Here is a 25,811-nt window from a genome sequence, read left to right as displayed (position 1 = left end):
AAACTAACAAATATGACGCCCGTTTAGTAGACTCCTTGCCGTGGCCGGTCAGGCGGGCCGAGAGCGCCGGGTCTGCGAGTAGATAAGTGTCATTTCACGCTTCTGTGTGGCCGACTTTGGTCCATCGTGACACTGAGCTGTGTGATTGCGCCTTGTTTCGGCTGTGAGAGACGCATATTAATGTTTGGAAATAATTGCTTCGCTTAATATTGTTCTTTTGGCATTCAGCTTTCACTGGAACTCAAAAATGCATCTTAATGTTTTCAAGAATGTACGGGACAGCCGTCGAATAAAAAATTATAAAGTTTTTACAAAATACAAAGACGCAATTTTCAAAAAAGGCCATCGATCGATTTGGATAAAAATTACATTTTTGGATTCAGCTCACCGTCAGCTTTCGAATGGTAGGTATATATCGTTTCTTTTGAGCCTGAGATGACCTTCCGACGAACCGTGCGCGGAGAGGGGAGGGCACTTCAAGCACCTCCTGTAGACAAACGAAGCGTCACAAGTCACAACTGTCTTTCGTGTGAGGTCAACTGTCCACGAATTGTCATTCTAACGGTGTATTGTTCATATAGTAAAACAGATATTATGTGCCTCCCTCCCGCGTGGGCAACTTTGTCATTCACTAATGAACACCCTGTAATATTCCGTATCTTGAAACTCTTTCATTCAAGTAAAAAAAAAAGACCCCCCCCCCCCCCACACACACGTTTCAGTGCTAGTAGACCGCTGACCACCGTGTGACCACTGTGTGACCGCTGTGTGACCGTTGTGTGACCGCTGTGTGACCGCCGTGTGACCGGTGTTTGACCGCTGTGTGACCGCCAGGCCGTCTCTCGGAAGAGACCATTCAGACCGTGCTGGACGATCTGGCCACTTTGGGACACGCTGAGTGGACAGACAAGGCCAAACGCAGGTGAGCTGCTCGTGAGCTCACTAGTCGCCGCTTCAAAATATGCTTCAAGAGAGAGAGACAGAGACAGAGACAGAGAGAGAGACAGAGACAGAGAGAGAGACAGAGAGAGAGAGAGAGACAGAGAGAGAGAGAGAGAGACAGAGAGAGAGAGAGACAGAGAGAGAGAGAGACAGAGAGACAGAGAGACAGAGATCCCTTTATTGGCAGACTAGGTCCGTAAATAAAGGGATCTAGAGTCTGCCAATAAAGAGAGAGAGAGAGAGAGAGAGAGAGAGAGAGCCCATCGTCCAAGCCCATCGCCTCTAACCTAACACATCCTAATTGCAATCCTAATTCCAATCCGTACCTTGTCCAGTCTATGACGGCGTGTCTGGCACGGAGCAATTGGCATACTGCCTGTATTGCCGGGGTTGCGGGGCTGCGGCTGACATTGGGCGGTAGTAGTCTTATTTTGTTTCATTCATTTTGTTTAGTTTCGTTCATTTTGTTACCATTATTGCAAGCGGCGTCATAGATTTAAGTGCATAGCACTTTTGCGCCAATTGCTTATGTTATTTATGAATTTTATGTTGTTCTAGTGAAAATAAATGCGCTCTCTCTCTCTCTCTCTCTCTCTCTCTCTCTCTCTCTCTCTCTCTCTCTCTCTCTCTTCTCTCTTTCTCTCTCTCTCTCTCTTCTCTCTCTCTCTCTCTCTCTCTCTCTCTCTCTCTCTCTCTCTCTCTCTCTCTTCTCTCTCTCTCTCTCTCTTCTCTCTCTCTCTCTCTCTCTCTCTCTCTCTCTCTCTCTCTCTCTCTCTCTCTCTCTCTCTCTCTCTCTCGCTCTCTCTCTCGCTCTCTCTCTCGCTCTCGCTCTCGCTCTCGCTCTCGCTCTCGCTCTCGCTCTCGCTCTCGCTCTCGCTCTCGCTCTCGCTCTCTCTCTCTCTCTCTCTCTCTCTCTCTCTCTCTCTCTCTCCTCTCTCTCTCTCTCTCTCTCTCTCTCTCTCTCTCTCGTAGCCGAGTGGTTGTTAGAGTCTCGGTTTGGTAAGCGAAAGGTCGGTGGATCGATTCTTGCATTAGCGACTTTTTTCTCTTAAAAAGAAGTCGGTCGTAGAGACGCATTTTTGGCCCCTACGTTCGCACGCCAATATTGTACGCCCAATAAATCTATGACAAGTATTCATCTGATTAAAGAAGAAGTTGCAATGCAGTTTGATTGCAGTCTGTACCCGAACTACCAATTTTGTTACGGCACTGTCGATATTCGTCAAAGTCGGAAGAGCTATTATGAAATACACTCGAATGACAACGGACTCCTGTATTATTTCATCGGTCAGATAAGACATATATAGAGATAAATCGATGACGGCGGGGGCAACAACATCGAGGTCGCCAAACTACGCGCACAACAGGCAGCGGACGCGCTCGTCAAGTGGGCCCGGGCTTCCAAGATGGTGGTTGCCGGCCAGAAGACACAGGCGCTGGTCCTGTCGCAGTGGGCCCGGGACGCCGTCAACTGCTCCGTCCGAATGACAGGGGAGACGGTCGTCGCGGGCGACCAGCTGAAGCTGCTTGGAGTCACGCTGGACCGGCTGCTCCACTTCGGAGCCCACTAGAGGTGGCAAAAGAAGAAAATTTTGGGAACCAGACTCGAACCAGACCCGGCTGGACATTTCTGGAACCAGTCGGACCCGGTCGTAGTTGGAACCGGAACCAGTTGGACCCGTTCCCCAAAAGTCAATTAATACAAACTACTTGTAGGTATCTTTAGTTGTATCATGTAAAACAGCCTATTTCCCACTGGGAATACTCATGCGCTACTGTGTGCAAAGAAACATTCACTTCATTCACTTCATATTTTGCAATAATGTGTAGTGTGCAAGATGTATAGTTTATGGTAGGACCCGGTTGGACCCGTCAGAAAATTTCCAGGAACCGGTCTGGACCCATATGGGTTCAGACTGGTTCTTTGGACCGGGTCCTCGGGTCCACATTTTGCCACCTCTAGAGCCCACTGTCGCAGCCTCCGCCAGCGCGTGCGACCTCGAACAAACCAACTCAGACTGCTGACCGGGCGTGAGTGGGGGCTGGAAGAGCGCCAGCTGCGCATCGTCGCCTCCGGCTACATCCGCGGCGCACTAGAACACGCCGCCGCCGCCTGGCTCCCAGCAGCGTCACCGTCCCATGTCATGCTGCTGGAGAGGGAGATGCGCGAGGCCGCCAGAGTGGTAACCGGCTGCCCCCGGTCCACTCCGGCACACGCCGTAATGACGGAGGCGGGCCTCGCCCCGGTGGCCGAGCGACGCACGGCCCTGGCGGCGCGCCTACTGGCCAAGGCGCGCGCCCTCCCGGCTGGAGACCCGCTGCGGAAAGTGGCGGAGAGCCAGGCCCCTACCCGCCTCAGCACCGTGACGGGGTGGAGAGGAGTGGGCGAGGAGACTGAGAGGGCCCACAGCAGGGTCCATAACATTATGTGATCCGTGACAGTACTGAGGGGGCTACAGCAAGTTATGTGAGGGCCCGTACCCTGACATATTACTGAGGGTTATGTCAGTCAATATCAATCATGGAAGGGTGCTCAGCAGTACTGAGGGGACTGTTGCAATGACTAGGAGGGCCCGTACCATACCTGAGAGGGCTCATACCACTCATGCGAGGGCCTGCAGCAGTACTGAGAGGGCCCTTGCAAGAATCATGCCTGAGAGGGTCCATACCAGTCATTAGAGGGCCAACAACAGTGCTGAGAGGGCAATTAAAAGGTCTGGTAAGGTCCTTAGAATGTCTGAGAGGGTCCATACTAGAGTTGCAAAATTTCCCTACCGCACTACCGGTATGCCGGTAATTTTTCACTACCGCAGGTTTATTCGTGGTATCTGGCATGTCTTGCCGGTAGCATGCCGGTATTTTTGATTTTGTGCAAAAAAAAAAATCAGCAAATAATTCAAACTTTGGACACTAAGAGGCTCTCAAATTGTGGTAACAGCAATATAAGCCACTGCAAGATACATTTTGTGGTAGAAGTTCCATTGCTAAGTGTAGGGGTAACACATGGACCTCAGCATTTCACACTAAATTCACAAGGTTGGTTATAATTAGAATTGTCAAGAATCTACTGTGGTCTATAAAAGGAAGAATACTCATTTATGTTGCAAAAGCACGATAATCTAGTAAGTCTAATGGTAGGTAATACGTATAGCACAATAAAATAAATAAATGTTAATGACAACATTCCCTAGGGGAAAAGGCAGAATCAAAACACCCAAAAACACAATGTTTGGAAACTGGCCTTGAGTCCTGAGATCTTGAGATGTGGTCTGAGAAACTCTACAAAGAATTTGACACTGAAAATCCAGCTGAAAAGGCAGGTGTTAGGTAGCCCTGAGCCTGACTTAGGTCCCATAATTAAATGAAAATGGATTTGAACTGGCATTTTGTCTTATCTTTACAAGAAAACACATCATCCAGGCAAAATTGACAAAAAGTGGCGCAAATCATTAGACAACCAAGGATTTACTTTTAAGATTCTCTCTCCCCTAATGAATGGTTGTAATCTGATGACGTAATATTTATTCATATACCCTTTTGGTTGAATACTGAAGAGAAATGAATTTCTTTGCAGTGAATTACACTACAATGTTGATTTCATTATAATTTAATATTGTGTTGGATAATTTTTTTCAATATAATCATTCACGAGGCAGTGGCTTGCAGTCGTTAAACATTTTTTTTGCAGCGTTTTAATCAGCTGGTTAAAAGCCTCTGTTATGGCGCATCTGTTTCGAAATCGATAACCTTGTGTTTGTTCCCGCTTGAGGTTGGAGAGGATGGAAGATATCGTTTTATACATATTATTTGGTGACTATTCTCAGGACCAGTGAGTTATTAACACATTTTTTTACTTGATTCGTATCTTATTCACGAACCAGCAAGCCATAGTTGATAGGAAAAAGTAGATGTTGATCTCGCTTCCTCAGTTAGGAAGATGGCCGAATCTGTACTTGTTTACCTATGTTTTGACCATCTAGATTTTAAACATTTGGCTGGTACCTGCAACATTTTAGGAGAATATGGAAAAGTAGAACACCTGTGAAATGTAAATGTGATTACTGCTCACTGTCCAGTCTTCAAAAACACATTTCAGTAATTCAAGTCCTTTTTGTCCTCACCTTTTTGATGAATGTAATAGTCTTTTTGTAGGCAATACTTCTTTGATTACAGGTGATATTGGAATGGAGTTTCAAAATTGTGGGTATTTGTGGGGCCAACTCAGCCAAAATCAGCCTGCTGGTATTTGTGGTTGGACAATGGATGGCTGTTGGGTGGGAGGGGCACTGAAACTGCCAAAATGTGGCATCTCTTGCAGGGGTCAGCTAGAATCAAGAATGCAGGGTTTTTAGTATGCCGGTAATTTGGCGGTTTTTTTGCTTGGGGCGTGGTAGCATGCCGGTATCCCAGAAAATTTTTGTGGGGCGGGGCGGTGCCGGTAGCAGCCTTTGGGGAAAACTTTGCAACTCTAGTCCATACCAGGCCTTAGAAGCCATCTAATAGTATAAAAAGGCCTATATCAAGCCTCTGAGGATCCCTACCAGTCAAGAAAGGGCCTTTACAGGGCTCCAATGTCCATGCCAAACTGAGGATCTACCGAACTTCAGAAGACCCATACCAGGCCTCAGGGGCCCAAACCAGGCTTCAGAAGGACCATACCAGGTCTCAATGGGGACCTGACAGGCTTCCGAAGGCTCAGTCAGGTCAGGTCAAAGATGACGTCACAGGGATCGAAAAAGTCAAAATGGCGGCGCTAGATATGGAGAGTTTTTCTCGAATAACTTTCGAATTAGTCAAGATAGGAACAAACTAAGGGCATCATCGTGATCCTCTCGTCAATCCGCATCGAATGATATATAAGTTGACCTTGAAAGGTCAAGGTCAAAGGTTGACCTCGGGTCACGTGACCTCGAGGTCATCATGTATATCATTCGATGCGTCTTGACGAGCTGAACACAATGAGACCATCTGCGCGGCTGTATCTTGTTTCTGTACGGAGTTATCGGCAAAAAAACCTTTGGTGACCTTTAATGACGTCACATGACCTTACAGCTGCCCAATAGCAAAACAGACCTCAAGGTAGTGAAGGTTGATCGTATATTAAGTCATGTATGGTATATGGGGCCATTCCGACCCGTTTTAGTGGTAAAACAGGGAGTTGATTTTTCCCCCATTGACTTGTAATGGGGAGGTCGCGAAATTGACCTGACCTTAGGTCACCGATATCAAAATTCCGAGATATACAAATTGTAGCTGCTAATGACCTTATAACATCCTGCGACTTTCAAAGGATTCCGACATCTACTGTAGCTCTGGCACGGTGACAAAGTTGCAAAAAAGTGACTTGAGGTTGGGTCATCCAAAGTGACCTGGTGACCTGACCTTTAAAGTTTGGAGGTTCAAACTTGCACACCCTGTGTAAAATTGATGAGGGAATAGTCGTACCAAATTTCGCGGCGCTACGCGCCGCGGTTTTCCCGCTATTTGCGAAAAACCTCAGGGGGCGGATATCCGCCCCCCGTCGGTGCGCGTGTTAACTTCACCTTTCAATCGATAGGTAGGTTATTGAATAGCTGCCAAATGGCTACCAACTTAACAGCGGAAAGGAATTTCTAAAGGAACTTCACTATCGAAGGCTGGAACTTACCAGCAGTCAATCATTTTATTGACCAATCCCGGTGTTTTTTTTTGGGGGGGGGGCTAATTTATATTGCCGCCCCTGTCGAGTTTTGAATAGGGGGGCTTTAGCCCCTGCCGCCCCCGCCCCCTGGATCCGCCAGTGGTTTTGCGGTGTTTGCGTTTTGCGGCGGGCGGGCGTTTTTTTTTTTCACGATTCAAAGTCCCAACCTTCGGGCCGCAGCGCTCCTCGAAAAGCGCTGCCCTCGAGTATAGTGAGCTGAATATGTCATATGCATGAATTTATAGTGAATTTATAGTGAATATGTTATGTGCATTAATTTTAAAATCAAGATGATTGCACTGTGACGAGCTTGAATGTTTGTATCTTGTTTTCTTTGTGATTATGTCATGCTGATGAAGATTTACCAATTGAAACGCGTCCATGCACAAATCGCTACCTATAGTTCGTTTTTTTTCAAAAGGACGCTGGCTCCAAGTATGTTTTTCGAACAAGCACGTGTTTTAGCCGCCAAAACGAGCAAAAACTGAACCTGAGAAAATCGAACGTCGACTAATTTTAACATGTGATTTCTTCCCGATAATTTTCATATGTGCGTTTTGGAACCAGATATGGGAACAGTGGTGACGTCATGCTGTCTAACATGTATTGCAATGTAACGTATAACTATCATGGACGGAACCGCTTACTCGATTATGCTCGGCAACAGTGAAAAACTAAGTTTCACCCAAATTCGTTGACACTTGTCCCATTGCACGGACATTTGGGTGCCTGCTGCCACCAGTGACGTCATTATAGTATGTTCATTTTTAAGGAACAATTTCCAGCTACTTACCGTGCACAATTTGAAATCGATTATTTTTTCGGTAAGAAATTCTTGGCCAGACACTGAAGCTGCCAAAACTCACGTGAGAGCTTCGATATTGCACTTTGAGCCAGCGTCCTTTTGAAAAAAAAACGAACTATAGTTACCTACGTGTTTTTTTCAGAATGATTTATAGGAATTAACTAATATCTGAACCGGGACAGACGAGAAACGTGACCCTGATGCGGTATTAGCGTAGCAGGTATTTGGAAGTAGGGATCGCTGCTGCAGCGGCGGCTGACGGGACGATTGCGCCCTGCAGGTGCCTGGTGTTGTGGCGCTCGCCGGCTGAGTGGGGTCAGCTGATCTACGGCTGGGCGGTGGACAGCGGCCTGGTCGGCTCCGTGTGCACCCTGTACGAGCTGACCCATGGCGACCACCTCACCGACCAGCGTGAGTCGCCGCCACCACCCTATCCAGTGACTCACATTAAAGCTAAACTATATTTTTATTTTTCTTGAGACTGCACCGAGTCATACTATGTACAGTCTGTTCCACTTACAGTTTGCAGCCGAAGCCCTGCATGCACAACAGTACGTGAACAATGATGCAAAGGCCAAGATTACTACAGGGTTGAGGGTGCGGCAAAATTTTTGATATTTTAAAAATCGTCTCTTCCTTTCAGTAAAAATAATACCGTAGTTTCTTGCAACTATGGCCACCGAGGGCAACTTTGGCCCATGCCTGAAAAAGTGATTTGTTTTGCTGTAGCTTTTTACACTTACCTAGTGCAGAAAAGCTGTTGTTATGGTTCGGTAAGACTGTTCATCGATTACCTTTGGGAGCAGTTCTGAGTTGGTCCTAAGGCCAAGTTGAAGGGCTAGGAGAGGTTAAAACAACCCATGAAAAAATAAACGGAAAATCAGGGTTGGCTACAATGGTGCAAACAGGGGCACACACGGGCCCGTGCCCCCCCCCCCCCATTCGAGTTGGGGGGCCCGAATCCTTAGACCGCCGAAGACCGTGTAAAAACGAGCTAAAATAATGATTGAGAAGACCGGGAGGGCCCATCTCGTTCCCGAGCAGGCCCATATGAGTCCAAAAAATGCCCAGTAGCGCAGTCAGAGTGATTGTGGTGAAATTTCAATGACCCTCAAAAGGCCTCAAAGGGCCCTCGGATGGCGTCACCGGGTCCTCAGATGGTCTCAAACAGCAGCGGCGGAACACCTTCAATTAAAGGGGGGCACTGCCGACTTTTGGTCCCATTCTTTCCACGCAACGCCCATAGGGCTAATGTTAAAATGCCAAAATCAAAGGGGGGCACGGTGCCCCGGTGCCCTCCCCGTTCCGCCGCCTATGGTCTCAAAGGGCCCTCAGCTAGCGTAAAATGGCCCTCAGCTAACGTCAAACGGACCTCAGAAGGCCTCAAAGGGCGACAAAGGACCCTGAGCTGGCGTCAGAGGGCCCTGGGCTCGCGTCAAACGCCCCCCCCCCCCCCTGACGCTGCTGCGGGCGGGCTGGTCGGGTTGTCGCGCCGGGCGATCTCGCGCGCGACCGGCGGCGGCGCGGTCCTCTGCGCCCGTTGTTGGTCCGTCCGCCGCTGTCGCCGCCTTCGCGAGGCTTGCGCCGTCGGGATCGTGCTCTGCTGGCTCGGCCGCCGGCGAGGCTGCTTTACTTTAGTTGTATAATGTATATGTTACAGTTAGTATGCGAAATCCGTTAGTTTGCAACGCAACTAGTTTCGTTGCAAACTACCTGACCGGCCAGGTAGTTTGCAACGAAACTAGTTCAGTTGCAAACTAACTGACCGTCCAGTTAGTTTGCAAACTAATTAGTTAGGATGCAAACTACCTAGTTACGTTGCAAACTACCTAGTTACTTTGCAACGGAACTAGTTGTAATGCGAAATCGACGAGGCAGTGGCTCTATTTGTCGGTTATATTAAAATTATGTGTAAATTTTAACAACGATCTTTAAAACAAAGCTGTGTTTTTTTCTAACGGGTGACACTAGACATAAGACGGGTGGTCACAGTGAACTAACCGGATTCGACTACATAACTTTACGATCACTGGCGGATCCAGAGGGGGGGGGGCGCCGAAATCGCTCCGCCATCCACGCAGCGCCCGAAAGCGACAAATATTTAATTATTATGAGAATGAAACGAAAACTTTGCAACTTTTATAAATAAATACTTGTTTTAGACTGCACAGCCGTGTGTAAGGATTGGAATCAAAATCCGAAAGGTTTTTTGAACTTGGAGATTTTTTGGGATTATGTCTCCCGCAACGTTTAACCCGCGCGTGACTGGGGGGGGGGGCCCTACAGAGCCCCCTCCCGTTTTTCGGCAATATCTTCTAAGCCGTTTTACGGATCAACACGAAACTTGCAGTACCCTCAGCGACATTGATTTGAAACCTTGTGTTAAAATTTCAACTTTCTAGCTACCATATTTTGGCCGAAAATGACGTCAGAGTGACGTAATGTCGGCCGATTTTGATGCAACGTATTGAATTACGGCAAACGCTCTCAAGAGCTTAGTTTTAAAGCTAGATCCAATTTCTTTGCATCATTAGACTACAAATACGAGTACACGTCGCTATCAAACTGCTGTCTCGAATTTTCAAAATTTTGGAAATTTTAAGAATATGTTTTTACAATATTTTTTCCTATTAAAAAAAAAATATTTTTCGCAAAAACCGGAATATATGTGATAGAACACACACTGACAAACTACTCTAGTAAGTTTTAGCCCGATATCTTCAGAAATAGCCAAGTTATTTGCATTATTGTCAAAATTTTACAATTATATATTTTTCAAAACCATTTTTCAGTACGTTTTTGACATCGTACAGTAAAATAAATGGTACCATCGTTTTCCTGAGCTCAAACTGCATCTGATAGGCACCTTTTTTGTTAAAAATTCTCATTTTCAAAATTTGACCTTTTCTGACCTGTAATTGACCTGACCTCCGGTAAATTCAGCTGAAAATGACCTCAAATGACACGTAAGTCATTATTTTCGAAATCTAAATGTAAAATTGCCATAAAACATGCGTCACGTGACCGATACATGATATATAATTTTCGTGACCTAGGATGACCTGGCTTTGACCTGAAAAAAAAGAATCGAAGTAAAAGTTCGGTACCCTCAGGGTATCTAAGGCATATATCAAGGGGTGAGTATACCAAAAATCAGCCTGATCGGACTTGTCAGTCGGCGGCCAGAGCCTAAATTGTGAACAAGCAAAAATGCCGATAATGTTTACTTTGACCCAGCCTGTGACGTCATCGGTGACCTCCAGGTCAGTGAAAATAGGTTTCATCCCACAGTTTTTCCAGGGTTATCAGACACCGTTTGAATTTTGACGATCGGCCCAGTAGTTTCGGAGATAGGAGGGGGGCTCTGGAGAGCCCCCCCCCCCCCCCCCTCAGTCACTCGCGTAATGGAAAATGTCCCAGTCATGCGCGGGCTAAGACCATCTTTCTGGAACCGCCAGTGATCACCAAAAATGCGTGGACATAAGCAGAAAGTAAAGGTTCTGCTGCCGATTTCGGAATATTCAAGAACCAGGCCGCTGACGAGCTCCTACCTCCACAACCGATCAGTATGTGACGCGACCTGCCCTTTGATCATTGGCTGTTACCGAATGACCCGGCACCGCTAGGTCACCCATGGCTAGGCAAGTCGCAGAAGGAGTCGGCCGGTGAGACAGATTCTTGATCGCACGCTTACCCCGGACCACGGGCCATGGGACAATACAGTTCAGTTCTGTTCTGTGCAGCGGCGGTGGTGACTGGTGTTAGTGTGTGCCGCAAAAAAAAATCAAAATCGCAAAATGCCCCCCCCCCCCCCCGGAACTGCCCCTGCTCTGGATCCGCCAGTGATCGTCACATTATGTAGTCGAATCTGGTTAATTCACTGTTTCATCCATAAATGTGACCACCCGTCCTACTCGTATGTCTAGTGTGACCCGTTAGAAACACAGCTTTGTTTTAACAACCGCTGTTATAATTTACCTAAAAGTTGAATATAACCGACAAATAGAGCCACCGCCTCGTCGATTTCGCATCACAACTAGTTCCGTTGCAACACACCTAGTTCCGTTGCAAAGTAACTAGGTGTTTGCAACGTACCTAGGTAGTTTGCATCCTAACTAGTTACGAGTAGTTTGCAAACTAACTGTACGGTCAGTTAGCTTGCAACGGAACTAGTTTCGTTGCAAACTACCTGGCCGGTCAGTTAGTTTGCAACGAAACTAGTTGCGTTGCAAACTAACGGATTTCGCACACTAACTAACATATACATTGGTTTGTTTGGATCAGGTTCCGGTACATACATTGTGAGCACTGGTACAGAGTGGGGAGCTGCCAGCGCCGCGCTGCTTGGATCCGCTGGCCCGGCCTCCGACGTAACTGTGTATGTGGTGTGTAATTGTATGCCGCTCTGGGCAGAAACTCGAACTGACGATGTATGGGTGGGTTTTGGCGCTGCTGAGGTTGTGGCAAGTGTCAACCTTTCAGATTGTTTGGCGTGTGCCACCGTTGCCGTTTGAAGCGAATAAACCGGAAAAAGACAAAAAAAAAACATATTTATGTAACTCGCGTCCCGCTGGGCTATTCAGCCGTACGCGCCCTGCGGGGGGGGGGCACATTCTGCCCCCCCCCCCCTCTGTCTAACTTTCGAACCGATGCACTATGGTTGGAAACGGCCTCACGGATGGCCGGGGGTCAACGCGAAAAAATGTTTTGCCCATAACTTGTTAATGCGTAGACCGACTGCGATGAAACTTTGCATATGTATACCAGTGTCTTTCGTGCATCATACAGTAACTCAGAAATGACGAGGTCACGTCACGTCACGCGTGTGTGACGTCATCATTGCAAGTATGTTATAAGTCGTCTATGTCTTTCGTAATGTTATCGATATAGCGAGGCATTTCGAACATGTTTTGAATACTGCTATTACTGAATGGATATTGTTGTTATGCTTTAGGGCGAGAAATATCAACGTAGTGACGCACAGTGTCTTACTTTTGGTCATAAAGGGTAAAAAATTTGGAGAAAAAGTATTAATGATTTTTTTTTAAATTGGGCAACAAAGTAAAAAATAAAATGACGATCAAATGACAAAAAATGCGTCAGATTAAAGGTAGTGTGCCAGCTTTCTTGGACCGTATGGAGTTAATGGCCCAGATAAGGAGAACCGGATTTTTAGAACTTATCCATACCTTCAAAACTCATGGAAACGTCTTAAATTCTTCAAATTTTGAGTACCCCAGTGCGAAATTCGCCCCGACGGGTTGTCGGTCGTACCCCAACCACATTTCACACCACTATGAACAATAAATGCACACACTGAAATCGCTATTACCGATATGCTCATCCAATCAAGTTTCGATAAACCCGTTCATCATCATCTCCTGCGGTTTCGAACACGCCTGTTAGGTGGCTTCTGATGCTCGTCGAGGTCGGAATTTCCAAATACGCGTGGTGCGTCGGGCCGCGCGCTCTGACTTCGGCCAAGAAAAATGCGTCAGCTGATCATTGTCATTTCTGCCACTTGCGTGTGGTGAAATGGGGTCATAACTTATAAGACGGCTTTTTCATATCAATTATTTTACATAAAATCATATTTCAAACCATAAATAATGTTCGACAGCCAAATAAAAGAAACAATAACAATACGGGCTTACAGTTTAAGGCTCGACATTGTGTTGTCTACGATTAGACAGCTGATAACTCATTCCCGTACGTCGTATGGTCGTAACACTATAATGACCTTTGCTTATTGTCACAAGTGCGCCGCATTCGCGATTGTTGCCCGACGCCTGTTTGCAGGTGAGCCCACTACAGTTGTTATACATATCTAAAAACCGAAAAACTTTTAGGCGAAAAAGGCACTATTCCAGGCCCATTTTTGATTTTTTGCGATATTATGTAAAAACAGAAGCTTCTTATCCTAGGAAAAATAAAATGGGAAATCTTTCAAAGGTGGCACACTACCTTTAACCCGGCAGTTGCTGGGGTATCTCCCCACCCGCCGTTTGCCGTGGGGGGGGGGGCGTTCAACGCCCCCAGCCGATATCTCGCGAACAAATAGGCGCTGCGAAACGCACGAGGCGGCAAACGAAAGAAGAACGCGACGAGACGATTCACATGAATATTTAAAAGTTGAATTTCGAGGTCACAGGTTGGGTCAAGGTCAGGTCAAACACTTGAAATCGGGCTTTCAGTAGCATGGACTTTAGAACCTCGCAATCGGTGCCTCTCCTCGTCATAAACTCTGTCACAACTGTCACAGCCCTTCATTTAAGTGCTAAAAGAGTGTCAATCCATGTATGTAGGAGTCAGTCAAACATAGGCCAGGGTCAAAGTCAGGTCAATCAGGTAAGCACATAACCCCGAAAATTAAAACTGGTACCTATTCGCAGTCCATGACACATGTTTATGGGTACTTTTGGGCGTAGAACACGATGGTGACATTCATTTTATCATACGAGTACGTGGTTGGTTGAAAAAAGATCAATTTCAGAAATGCATGCAGCATGGTCGTGAAGTAGGGGAGAGTGGGGCACATTCGTGCATGGGGCACATTCGTTTTCAGCAGTTTATGGGAACACGAGTGACTGCACGAGCTCAAGGTAAATTATGGAAATGTGTCTATCATTGCCGCCCTTCGTTCACCGTAGAAGACAACACTGTACCTGCTGTCATGCTTGATAAAAACGCAAATTTGTAATATTCGTGAGCTTTCCAAACTTTTCTCATATCATCCATTTTCGTGATCGTGACTCGGAAATGTGGTTCAGCTTTTCAAAATTGGGGGCGAAGGTGCTCACTCTATTCACGGAACTGCTGCAAACTTGTTTGTTGACAAAGTGTCATTTTTTCAACAAGAAATTTTGAAATATATTACAAATAACGTTGTGGGGCAGGTTCGTGTACGCACTGCCTGGGGGCACATTCGTGCATATTTTTTTTAGTTTTTGCTATTTATGACTTTATCTATAGTAGGTTTCACTAATGACGCTCGCCTGACTCAGTCTCGGCTGCTTGCGACGTCGTGACGAGTAATTCACGCGAACTTGGCGAGGTCACGGAGGCCGGCAGTTGGCACATTCTTGTTGGCCAGCCCATTCTTTCTACATATGTTGTGCAATGCATTCTTGTCGAAAGGAATCAAGTGAAATGACCCCCTGCCAATTTCCTTTGGTAAATTTCTGGTAATGCCTGGTAATTTCTAGAACTTTGCAGGGTGCACGGAAGTGCCCCACCCCTTGCACGAATGTGCCCCATAGGTGGGGCAGTTTCGTGCAAACGTTCAGAGTTATTAAAAGTCATTTTTTTCTAATAGAAGCAATAATTTTAGAGGATAACTTTTAAAGAGGAAAAATATCTGCAATAGTTCCTTTCCATACCACAATCAACAATTTTGCCGTTGCACTAACCAAAGAACAGATATATGGATTTATCCATTTTTTGCACGAATGTGCCCCACTCTCCCCTAGTCACGAGAAATTGCCAACATTCAGTTCAAGATTTTGGGAAATGTAGAACGATGATCGAAAATCATAGATAGCCATTTGATTTGCCATGGTATTGGCAGTGTAATGGCGTTTACAGCATGTCTGTATGTCTGTTCTGTCAGTGGATATCCATATCCATATTCCAGGATATCCATACACGTTTGCACGATATCCATACTCCAGGTGCAGGGGCGAGCAGTTACTTCTTACAAGGGGTGCGGAGTCGAAGTCAGAGTCGGAGTCAGAGTCGGAGTCGGAGTCAGAGTCGCCCAGAGTCGTGGCAACGAGCCAGGAGTCGGAGTCGGGGTCGGTCAGGAGCCCGCAGTAGAAGTGGGAGTCGGTCCGAATCGGAACAGCTCTATCACGACTCGGAAACACTGGCAGGGGTCCGGAGTCGGAGACAGAGTCACCCGGGTCCCGGAGTCATGGCAACGAGTCAGGAGTGGGAGTCGTAGTCGGAGTCGGATTTGGCGCCATCACGACTCCGCAATTCTGCTTCTTTCCATCATTTATTAGGATAAGCGATTGCACGACTGACGAGCCGACCCGCTGCTAACGAAGCGACGGGTAGGTACGCCTCGGGAGATGAAGCTTCACAGAAGATTTTGCGCACAAGTGCGCAGTTTGCTTTTAGGTTCCCCTTACGCAGAATCGAACAGAGATTTATTGCGCCAAAAAGCTCAATGGAGGTCGATGGAGAACTTTTTGTAAGTCCAGTGAAACATAAACTTAATTTTGCAAATGTTGCTGTGGTGACACTGCAAATAGAATGCAATGCCGTTCCTGATTTTGAACACGCATGGGAAAAAGAGTCACTCCACTCGATAGCCAACATAACAAGGATTATTTTGATATATAATAATCCAGTTTTACAACGTCATTGAGGCACTCCACATGCTATCACCAGCGCGGTTGTTTAAACCTTTGACGGCGCACCAAAAAGGCCACTGTCAGAAACTCCCGATTCCACGTACGATAATGAAGACTAAATGCGCAACTAAATATTTTTTTCTGCCCAATTCAAAACATTTCATCAATTTCCAACCGAATGACACCCCAAATATACATATATCCCGAAATTGCCCAAGGCCATCCGTGACGCCGTTTCCAACCATAGTGCGATGGTCGTAGAAAGACGGGGAAAACGGCAATCGAAAGCACTCAACAAGGCGGATATTTAGAGCCGATTTTTTTTTCTTAAGATGGTCAGAGGTCAGGTCAAGGTCAGGTCAAGGGTACAAAATGCAAGTTTCTACAATATCGGCCTTGCACGGTAGTTGCCGAAGAATGGACTGAGAGTGATTGCTCAAAACGTGTTCTTAGCTGCGCAGCTAGCCCTGATCGCCCCGCCCGCTCTGCGCCTCCGCCGTCCGTCCGACCTCTAACCCAGAGGCCAGTTTTACCAACAGAAAATTAGCCGCCTGCCGGAATTTTTTGCCTAAAGACCGCTTCACATACGGAGCGTAAACGGTAAATCCCTATCCGCTTACGTGCCCATCGCGTTTACGCTCCGTATGTGAAGCGGACTTCAGGCAACAAATTCCGGCAGGCGGCTATTTTTCTATTGGTAAAACTGGCCCCTGATGGCCCCGCCCTCTCTGCGCTACGGCCGTCCGTCCGGCATGCTAACATCCCGGTCCGGTGTTCCGCAGCGTTCCACGGCCTCTGCGAGGAGCTGCTGGTGCGTGCGCTCGGCTCACTGCAGGCCGCTGGAAAGGCAGAGCTGATGGACAACGAAGGAGTCAAGTTCTTCTAGCGCCGGCCGGCGCGGTGGTGTGATCTGTGCTGCTCAGAGCACCGGCGGGCGGCGTCGGCACGGGCGGACGCCTCTGGCTGGTCTCCTCTGGACGGACTCCTGTGTGGGCTCTCGTGTACAGACTTGGCTGGCTGGGAGTGCTCATACCTTGCGAACTCTGTTGGCCATTTTGGCCTATCTGCTTCAAATAACAATGACTTTTTTATTTCAAAGTCATTTGTTTTACATTCTTCGATCCATTCTCCGATTAGCTTTTCCATTGCGGGAATAATCAGGGTTTCGAAAATCGAAAGGTTTGCTATTGCTGGTTTGCAATGCTCAGGCTCTGATGATGTCAATGGTATGCATACGCGCTCTTTAAGTGCTTGATTGTTCGATCTACTATACTATTTGTTGAATGAAACTCTGTCTGTGTGTCTGTCTGTTTGCACCGTGCAGAGGGGTGCTTTGACGTCGTGCACAGGTCAAGCGGTGCGTTGGAGGGGGCTGAAATTTGCACACGGTGTTGATGACGTCACGCGCACGTGCAGTGTCAAGGTTCGAGTCTCGGGGGTGGTTGGTTTGCACGTGGCACGCGCTGGAAAAGTACGTATTTCCTCACAAATTTGCTCAGTCTTCAAGGCATCGGCAGCCGGGTTCAATGGACTTGGACAATAAAATGCATGTCAAGCGGCAGCGGGTGCCTGTCATTTGCGGAGAGTGAGCCTATCCAATGATTTTGATAATCAAACAGAGGCGATGGAAGGTGTTGATTATTGTTAAATGAAGACAGTTTGTAATACGATATGCAAATACACCGCGTTTGCCACAATGCGCCACATATGTCGTAAGGCGCCATTTTTTGTCGCAAATCGCACAATGTCGATAACTTTGTCAAATATGGTATGTTCAAACCACAGGTAACAATGCACCGCGTTTACCGCAATGCGCCACATCTGTCACAAGGCGCCAGTTTTGCCATTAAAAAAATCAAAAACTTCGGATCTGCATCGGGCGGCGCAGGTCACTTCCCGGACCAATAAAACGGGAACGCAGCGCCCGGTCGACATTGGGCAACCGCTGACGTATAGAGCATTGGTGGGGCTATCTTACAGCATGTGGATCGGAGAGCGGCACAGTGATTTCAGTTGACGTGCACGAAGCACGAAGGGTGTCTCTATAAGTTGGAAAACGTTTTCCGCGATTTTTCTTCCTGCTCAAAGACCGATAACTGACGACAACTTTCAATCGGTTACGGGTATTTCGGCGCGGCGGGTTAACTTTTCGAATTATCAATTTTGCCCGTCGAAATTCGCCGCAACATTGACACGGGTGTGGTTTCGGCCCAATATCTCACCAGCCAGGCAACCAATCGGGAGAGGACCTACAACTGCATGTCAACAATTTGGCCACTGGATGTAATAAATGAACCACACGCAGGTAAGGGCCACGGATTAGTGTTAACCCTCGCCCGTATTGGTGTTTTTCCAGCCGCGAACGTATAAGGGGGGGGGGGTCCGTTGGACCCCCCTTGCCGTTTCGCCCCTGATCAAGCTAGAGCTTCGCGGAAAAAACGAGCGTGTTGCCCGTGACGAGAGGAAGCCGATGATACCTAATTTTAAGGTCCTAGGTCATTGGTTGACCTTACAGGTCAGGTCAATGACCCAAAAGTCTGGAAAATCGGGACCTGTTAGAACGTCGTAAAGTGTGGCTGCTATGGGGTTTTTCGGGGCGCTGATCACGAATATCATGTTAGTTTTGATCACAGATGATGTCTTTATGCATTTAGTCCAGGTCGGGTCAGGTCAGGTCAGGTCAACCAGTAGGGGTCCTGCCGGGTATTCCTATATAATATCACACGGGGCCGGTAAAATGTTTCATTCAGGACCGAGGGATTTGTTGAGTTTTCCGCACGAGACCGAAGGTCGAGGGCGGAAAATTCAACAAAGCCCGAGGTCCTGAATGAAACATTCCGGCCCAAGTGTGATATTTATTTTAGCATATGCCGTTAATATCCATATTTAAGCTTCTTTAACAATTGTACATGCTTGAAAGAAGTGAAAAAACCAAGAACAAATATCAAGAACTAAAAAATGTACATATTCCCTGACCAAGATAATAAACCAAGCCGACTCAAGATCACTGTGTTCCATCCTTGTGTCTGGCTCTGAGTTGGATTCATATCAAACCAAGAACATCTATTTCAATCTATGTCATATGAGAAGCTAGAGTAACGTTCGTTTTCAATATTAGAGAAGAGTGGAAGGTATACCATCCTGTGAAGTGAGCGCTTGGTTTTTTACCCATGTCAGTATGAATAAAGTTTTTTACTGATCAATGTGAAATGCGTTTTTGTCAATTCATTGCAGTTGTAAAAGGCATGAAATTGACGCCATAAATGTAGGTGATTTATTAATATGTCTGTACATTAGGATTTAGAATATTATCTTATTGAAAACCAACATTTACAATCTGTTCAATAGTTCAAAGCGACCAAATGCAACACGTAAGTTCACGTTAGATTTCTATCAGTTAAGCTCTTTTCCAGCGCCTTCCTCCGTCTCAGGAAATGCTTCAAAAGTTCGCTGATAAAATGTTTTGCCCATGGGCCGAAACCTTTGACCAATTGCCTTCAACATTATGCGGTTTAATCCAAAAAGCTTTTACCGCACGCTCGCGCTAATGCTAAAGGCATACTTCGGCATATGCTAATAGTAGGTGTCAACCGCCTCTGACAGCTTCGTAACATCATGGATGATATAACACTGGATTGGTGTCTCGTGGAAATTAACATTGGGATCCGCGACATTAGGATCAGGCCTGCCATCTAGCGAGAGAATTATCGTAAGTTAGGAGCAAGCCGAGTGAACGCCATCTCTCAGCATTATGACACACGTGGGTGTGGTGTGTTAGTTGGCTTGAAGTGCATATTCCCACGAGTTGGAGGTAATCTTACTTGACCTGAGACGACAAAAAAAATGTCTTAAATGCTTGAAAGCCAAAAACGTCAAGCAGCCTTTAGGTAATAACGAAAATAAAATGCGTAAGATGGTGTGTATTGAAACGTCCAGTCCGATCGGCTTGTACGACCTTTTATGTGGTCATTTACTCACAAGGGTACAGCAGTTTGACAATACGTCATACATATTTGGTAGGCTTATTCCTTCTTCTCCGAATTTCGCCCGATTTTCTTCATCTCAGTTAATGTTACGTCACGTGCCACGTGCCAACTTAGGGGTGTTGAAATTGTTCCACATAAAGTAACTCCGCAATGGCTGGGCCTATTACAGTAGAACTTCGTCAATAGTTAGGCACCCAGTGGCCAATGCATTTCCATGTGTCACTATGGGGGTGCTACTGCACGTGCGCACGTGCGGGGTGCCGCAGCGCCGCTTCCATATCTCAAGAACGGCTGGGCGGATAACACTCAAACTTGGTACACAAATGTCACATCGATGCTCGCACTGCATTGATCAGTGCTTACGTTGGTGCAGAGTCATCAGGAAAACGATGAAATGAGATGCGTGGTGTTTATGCCTTTCTGTTCCAGCAGCTGATTGATCCGTAACAGAAGACTCCTGTTTGTGAAGGCTTCGTCTCCCTTTTCCATTCCTTGTTTAACCCGCGCCCTGCTGGGGGGTGTTTGAACACCCCCCCCCCTTGTGGTTTTTCGCGAATATCTCAAAAACGGCGGCGCGGAGCGCCGCCGTTTTTGGTACACCTTATCATACATCAAGTCTACACATGTTGTGAAAATTTCAGACCAAGGTCATTCAAGGTCAGGTCACCAGGTCACTTGAAGTGACCTCACCTCATAAAAAGTTTCAATGTCTGTCATAGCTACACCGAGTGACCGATCGCTTTGAAACTTTCAGCGATTGCTAAGAGCAATAGCATGTACAAAATGCATATCTCAGAATTTTGATAACGATGACCTAAGGTCAGGTCAATTTTGCGACCTCCCATTATAAGTCAATGAGAGAAAATTGAAATGCGCCTCTTTTGGACGAAAGACATTATAAACACTCCCAAACACCGAATTACAAGTGGTTTATAGACACACTGAACATGAAAATGGTGTCCGTGACCCTTGTGTATGCCCTGAGGTCATCTTAGGTCACGAATGGTATCTAACAGTTTTTCGCAAATAACTTTTGATAGAGGCATGCTAGAGCGATGAAAACGCCTTAGATGTGTTCAGCTCGACGATACGGATCGACTGATATGCAACATGACCCTTTCCGGTCAGGTCATGACCTTGACCTGAGGTCAAATTTTCAAGTTGACCTTTCAAGGTCAAGTTATAGTTCATTCGATGCGTCTTGACGAGAGGAACACTATGCCGGTAAAAGTAAGCTCGTACAGGGCTTGGGTCAAAAGTTATTGCATAAAAACTGTTTTCGAAAAAATCGGCTATTTTTGCAGTTTTTGCCCCCTGCAGGCAAAACCGTTGACGTTAGGTCAAATCTGAGAGAATTACTCAGAAAGGGCGTTAATAGGGCTATCAAATGCGCTTTTCCGCGGCGCTGTAGCTCTATTGGTTCCCGAGTTATGCGTTGGCTTCTTGGAAATTTTCGCCATTCGACCTGGAAATCGGCGAAATTTTGCCTTCAATGACCTCTGGTGACCTGACCTTTGACCTGACCAAAAAATTGACCGAAGTGATTTCGTTATTATTTTTGACGCTCTTTCGAACACCGCCTTCCGCGTATCGCTACGTGGCCCAGGAGCCGAGTTACAAGGGGGGGTGTTCAAACACCCCCCCCCCCCCAGCAGGGCGTGGAAATCCAGGACCCTCAGCCGGGCGCGGGTTAAAATAACATAACAGTGTACGAAGAAGATCACACATCAAAGTTGTTTTAGGCGGCTATCTTGGGCCAAGATTCTTACAGATATCTTGGGCCAGGGCTGCGGAGTTGAAGTCAGAGCCAGCGGTTCTGTTCCGACTCGGAGTCGGTTTATTTTTAAAGGCCATGTAGTCTGAGTATGAGTCGAACATCACCGAAAAGTCATCGACTCACAGACTTACCAGGGCTGCAGAGTCGGAGGCAGAGTCGGAGTCTGTGTGAATCGATAGTTCTGCCCGGAGGAGTCGGAGTCGATATTTGAATACCGGAATCGGAGTTGGAGTCAAAGTCACTGAAATTTCATCGACTACGCAGGACTGGTTGGGTCCTTTTCATAGAGCGTCTTGAATTACATATTGAGCGGCAATGACGTTAGCAATTCCGTTTAACTTTTTCATTAGACTTATAGATAGTACTTAACTTCGTTTTGTTCTTTGATTTGACCGTTTGTTTGATTTAGGCCAAGTAAAGACTCATGTGAAAAATAGCGAAAACGACACGTGCTGGCGAAGTCTCCAATAACTCCCTGTTTCACGATTTAATGAGGAAATAACATGGAACTGCTTATCTTATTACTAACCCTGCACATAAATCTATTAATTTCTTCGCCTTTACTGACATATAAAGACATAACCTGTTGAAAAATTACACAACAAGCCTGCTACTACACCGCACTCCCGTGTGTCACAATGCTAATCAGCGGCGTTCACTCGGCTTGCTCCTAACTTACGACAACTCTCCCGCTAGATGGCAGGCCTGAGCTCAATGTCGCCAAAAACTGCGAAGACACCAATCCATTATTATCTCATCCATGGTAACATGTTACGAAGGCACCAAAACTACTTCGTAAATGTTCATATGGCTGCTAAATTCGAATTCAGCTCCAAAAACTGGCCTAGAAACATGTAAAACTCGAAAAAGTGAACCGAGGTCACCAAAGGTCAATGACCTGACCTGACCTTCAGGTGACCTTGACACCCACCCTAATGCATGGGGGCAGCATCATATCACATGTTTGAACGCTTGAAACCACGAAAAGACTGCAAACGCGCGGCTAATGCGAGCCGACATACGCCGAATCGCGATTCCGGCCAAACATGGTCTCGAAAAGTAGGTCACAGGTTAAAGGTCATTGGGGTCAGGGTCATGAAATTTTCAGGGTAGGTGTAAAATTGATTAACGCGAGGGTACTGAAAGTTTCGTCGCGATCGGCCGCTTTTTACGTGAGTTATTCGCGAAAAACCATGGGGGGTCCGTTCGACCTCCCCCCCCCCCTATACGGGCGAGGGTTAACATCCACGGTGATACTGTGCCGCACAATCACTGTTTTTATCTTTCATCAATAGATGGCAGGACAGAAGAGCGCCTGCAGTTATACTGTGCCGCAGCACCCCTTTAGCGTTTATGGAACAAGCCGTCACGGTTGCGATTCCGGTCTAATATCTACTATACTATCTCAGCTATCTGACAACCCGCAACCCACCGTGCCGCAATGACCACCGTTTACATCTTTCGCCAATAGATGGCAGGACAGAAGAGCGCTTGCAGTTATACTGTAGGGTAGTGTGGGGTAATTTGAACATATTTTTACGTCTTCTCCATTGTACCAAATTCCAGTTCAACCCTGGATGAAGAAAAACTGCTTCAGTAGCGCAAGTGTCACTTGCTTTCACCATGCAAGCCTCATTTTTGGACGAGCCGAGCATACCTTGAATAGCATAGCCTCACTTCTCCACCAAGTCACGGTGTGTTCAAATTGCCGCACCGTGGGGTAATTTGAACATATTGCCTTTACCTGTCATAAAAACGATAGTCTCGCCAGCACCGATGTTGTTTGACCCATAAACAAATAGGCAGAACAATTCTAAACATACCTTCACTTGAAAAATCAACACAACAGCAAAAATTACAGTTGCAGAGTATCAATATCTGCACGCTGCACACCGGTCAGTTGACAGAATTCGCCCCTTTTCAATTAACAGAACGTCTATAGTCTGTTCCACTTAACTTCAGCATTCACTCCAAGATAGCTGTTCGATAATGCACGAGCAAGAATAGTTTTTAGTAAAAATCGAACACACCAGACAGGGAATTTCGAGCGCCGCCAAAGTGCGGGAGGTGCCACTGAGACCCGTGGCGCAATGTTTGTCATCTTTGGCTCTTTAGAACCGTTGCTTTTCCTGCGGCTCTATGGCTACTGCACAGCCGACAGTTAATTTTTTAGGACAGATGGTAAGCTCCAATCCAAATGTCTCTTATGCTCCCCCATGTACAAAACCACTCCATGTAAAAAGCCGTTCGTCACAGAGGACTGAGTATATTATGGAAACACCAGACGCGACCAAGTGTACAACGCAGGGTGGGCGGTTGCAGTTACAATCGTTCAGTCGGAGAAGATATAACGCACGATACTTATACAGGTCCAAGAACAACGAACACCTGACGAACATCACCAAGCATCATTCCTCAATCCTCATCACTGTCGCTGTCTGAGCTCGAATCCTGCAATGACACTACCACAGGATCGATGTCCTCCAGCATGCCGTCAGCACGCCAGTATGCCTCCTCCAGTTCCTGCACATGGCGGCAGCAGTTACGCCACATGTCCGTTGTGGTGGCGTCCCGGCTCTCGAGCAGCAGCCTTTCGATGTCCTGGAGATGCCCAGAGGTGTTCAGCTGGCGGACGTGGGACTTCATATGTGCCCAAATCATTTCAATTGGGTTAAGGTCACAATGGTAGGGTGGCAGCCTCAGAACTTCGTGACCTGCTTCTTGCGCCAGCATGTCAAGCACGTACTCGCGTGCCTGTCGGAGAGGACGCACAAGCTCGAGCAGCTCCACCTTCCGCATGCCCGGATCAATCTCGACGTGATGGACCTGAAGCCATTCTTGGATAGCTGCCTTCCGCCAGCTTGATGTGGGAGCTTTGTTCGCGCATCGTGAGTGGTATGACGCGTTGTCCATGACTATGACGCTATGAGGTGGTAGGTTTGGTAGCAGCTGTTGCGTGAACCAGGTCTCGAAGCAGTCGGAGTTCATGGACGTGTGGTAGTCAGCTGACTTGCCATCTGTCCTCATGCACATGTATGCTTCTGAGACGAATCCTTTCTCAGATCCAGCGTCGACTATGATAAGTCGTTTTCCCTTCCCAGTCACTGGTTTCTGGCCGACCACCTCATCATCGTCCAACCATGCAACCGTTTTCATATCGAACTGGTTATACCAAGTTTCATCCAGATAAAAGATATTTCGATCCGGGTTTTGCTGTCTTATCTTTTGAATTCGCCTGAGGAAAGTGTTTCTTGCGGCGACCACCTGAGGCTTTTCGATCAGCAGCTTTCGGTTGTTCACTTCTCTGAACTTGAACCCGTTCTGCTATAGCTGCCTTCGAAGTGTTGATCGAGAGATGGTCTTCCCGAGTTGTTCTTGCACCGCTGCTTTCATCGTGTCCAAAGTGACCTTTTTTCCGTCCAAATACATAGCATGCACCATTCTTCTTAGCGCACATTGCTCAAAGTCGTCCAGGTACTCGCGTCGCATCCTGTTCGGTCGCTTGCGGACTGGAGACTGGCATCCGTGTGTCTCCGCCTCTTTTTTCACCGCTTGGACAGACGAGATAGACACTCCAGTAGCCAAACTTGTCTCTTGTGCTACATTGATACTTGCAGCGGCTCTCTCATCACCTTGCTTGAGATGTTTTTGAGAAGATGTTGAGATGAGTTGAGAAGATGAGATGTTTTTTGAGAACCGGCCGTGCGCGGCTTTGTGCGCACGTAAAACTTTGGACTCTAAATTCTGCCATAGAATCGGAATTGCGCGATCGGAGGGTAGAGGGCAGGATCATCGCAACAAGCTTCGCTTAGCGGTGGCTCTGTCCTTGTGAATCCTTCCCATCAAAAGGTTCGGACTAAATTTATATAAAAAAAATGTTCATCTTTCTTATTAGTAAAATATTTGTAGACATTGTATATTGTTTGCCTGGTTTGTGCACCAAGTGGCTTTCCTTGCCGAAGTTTTGAAAACATTTAACAGTAGCTCTATCAACACGATAATATTTTAAATTACCCTTTATAAAAATGATGTTATTAAATACGTTTCATATAAAAAATCAGTATCACCTGATATTTTACGGACTTATCTGGGCTATTAATGACCAAGACCAAATATACCAAATTGATACCAAAGCACGTACCAAAGTGACTTGTCCGTCAGAATTTCGCCGCAGCTTTGGCTGCAGCTCTGCTCGATTTTCTTAAGTACGCTGTAATGTCGCGTGCTTAATGAGCCACGCATCTTGGAGTGAATGTTGAAGTTA

General features: G+C 46.7%; 1 protein-coding gene across 1 annotated transcript in view; it reads left to right on the top strand.

Annotated features, from left to right (window-relative positions):
- Positions 1 to 17,086, top strand: part of LOC122379421 (vacuolar protein-sorting-associated protein 25-like) — a 74,614-nt gene extending 57,528 nt beyond the window's left edge. The window contains exons 3-5 of the mRNA XM_043361637.1: positions 835 to 922; positions 7,708 to 7,838; positions 16,567 to 17,086. Coding sequence (XP_043217572.1) covers positions 835 to 922; positions 7,708 to 7,838; positions 16,567 to 16,670 — 323 coding nt within the window. The 3' untranslated portion in view covers positions 16,671 to 17,086. The remainder of the gene's footprint in view (positions 1 to 834; positions 923 to 7,707; positions 7,839 to 16,566) is intronic.
- The last annotated feature ends 8,725 nt before the right edge of the window (positions 17,087 to 25,811 follow it).

Source organism: Amphibalanus amphitrite, unplaced genomic scaffold (genome assembly GCF_019059575.1).
Source record: "Amphibalanus amphitrite isolate SeventyFive unplaced genomic scaffold, NRLGWU_Aamphi_draft 000077F_arrow, whole genome shotgun sequence".
Lineage (NCBI taxonomy): Eukaryota > Metazoa > Arthropoda > Thecostraca > Balanomorpha > Balanidae > Amphibalanus > Amphibalanus amphitrite.
The sequence above is the reverse complement of the archived record's forward strand: the minus strand, read 5'-3'. Positions and strand labels throughout refer to the sequence as shown.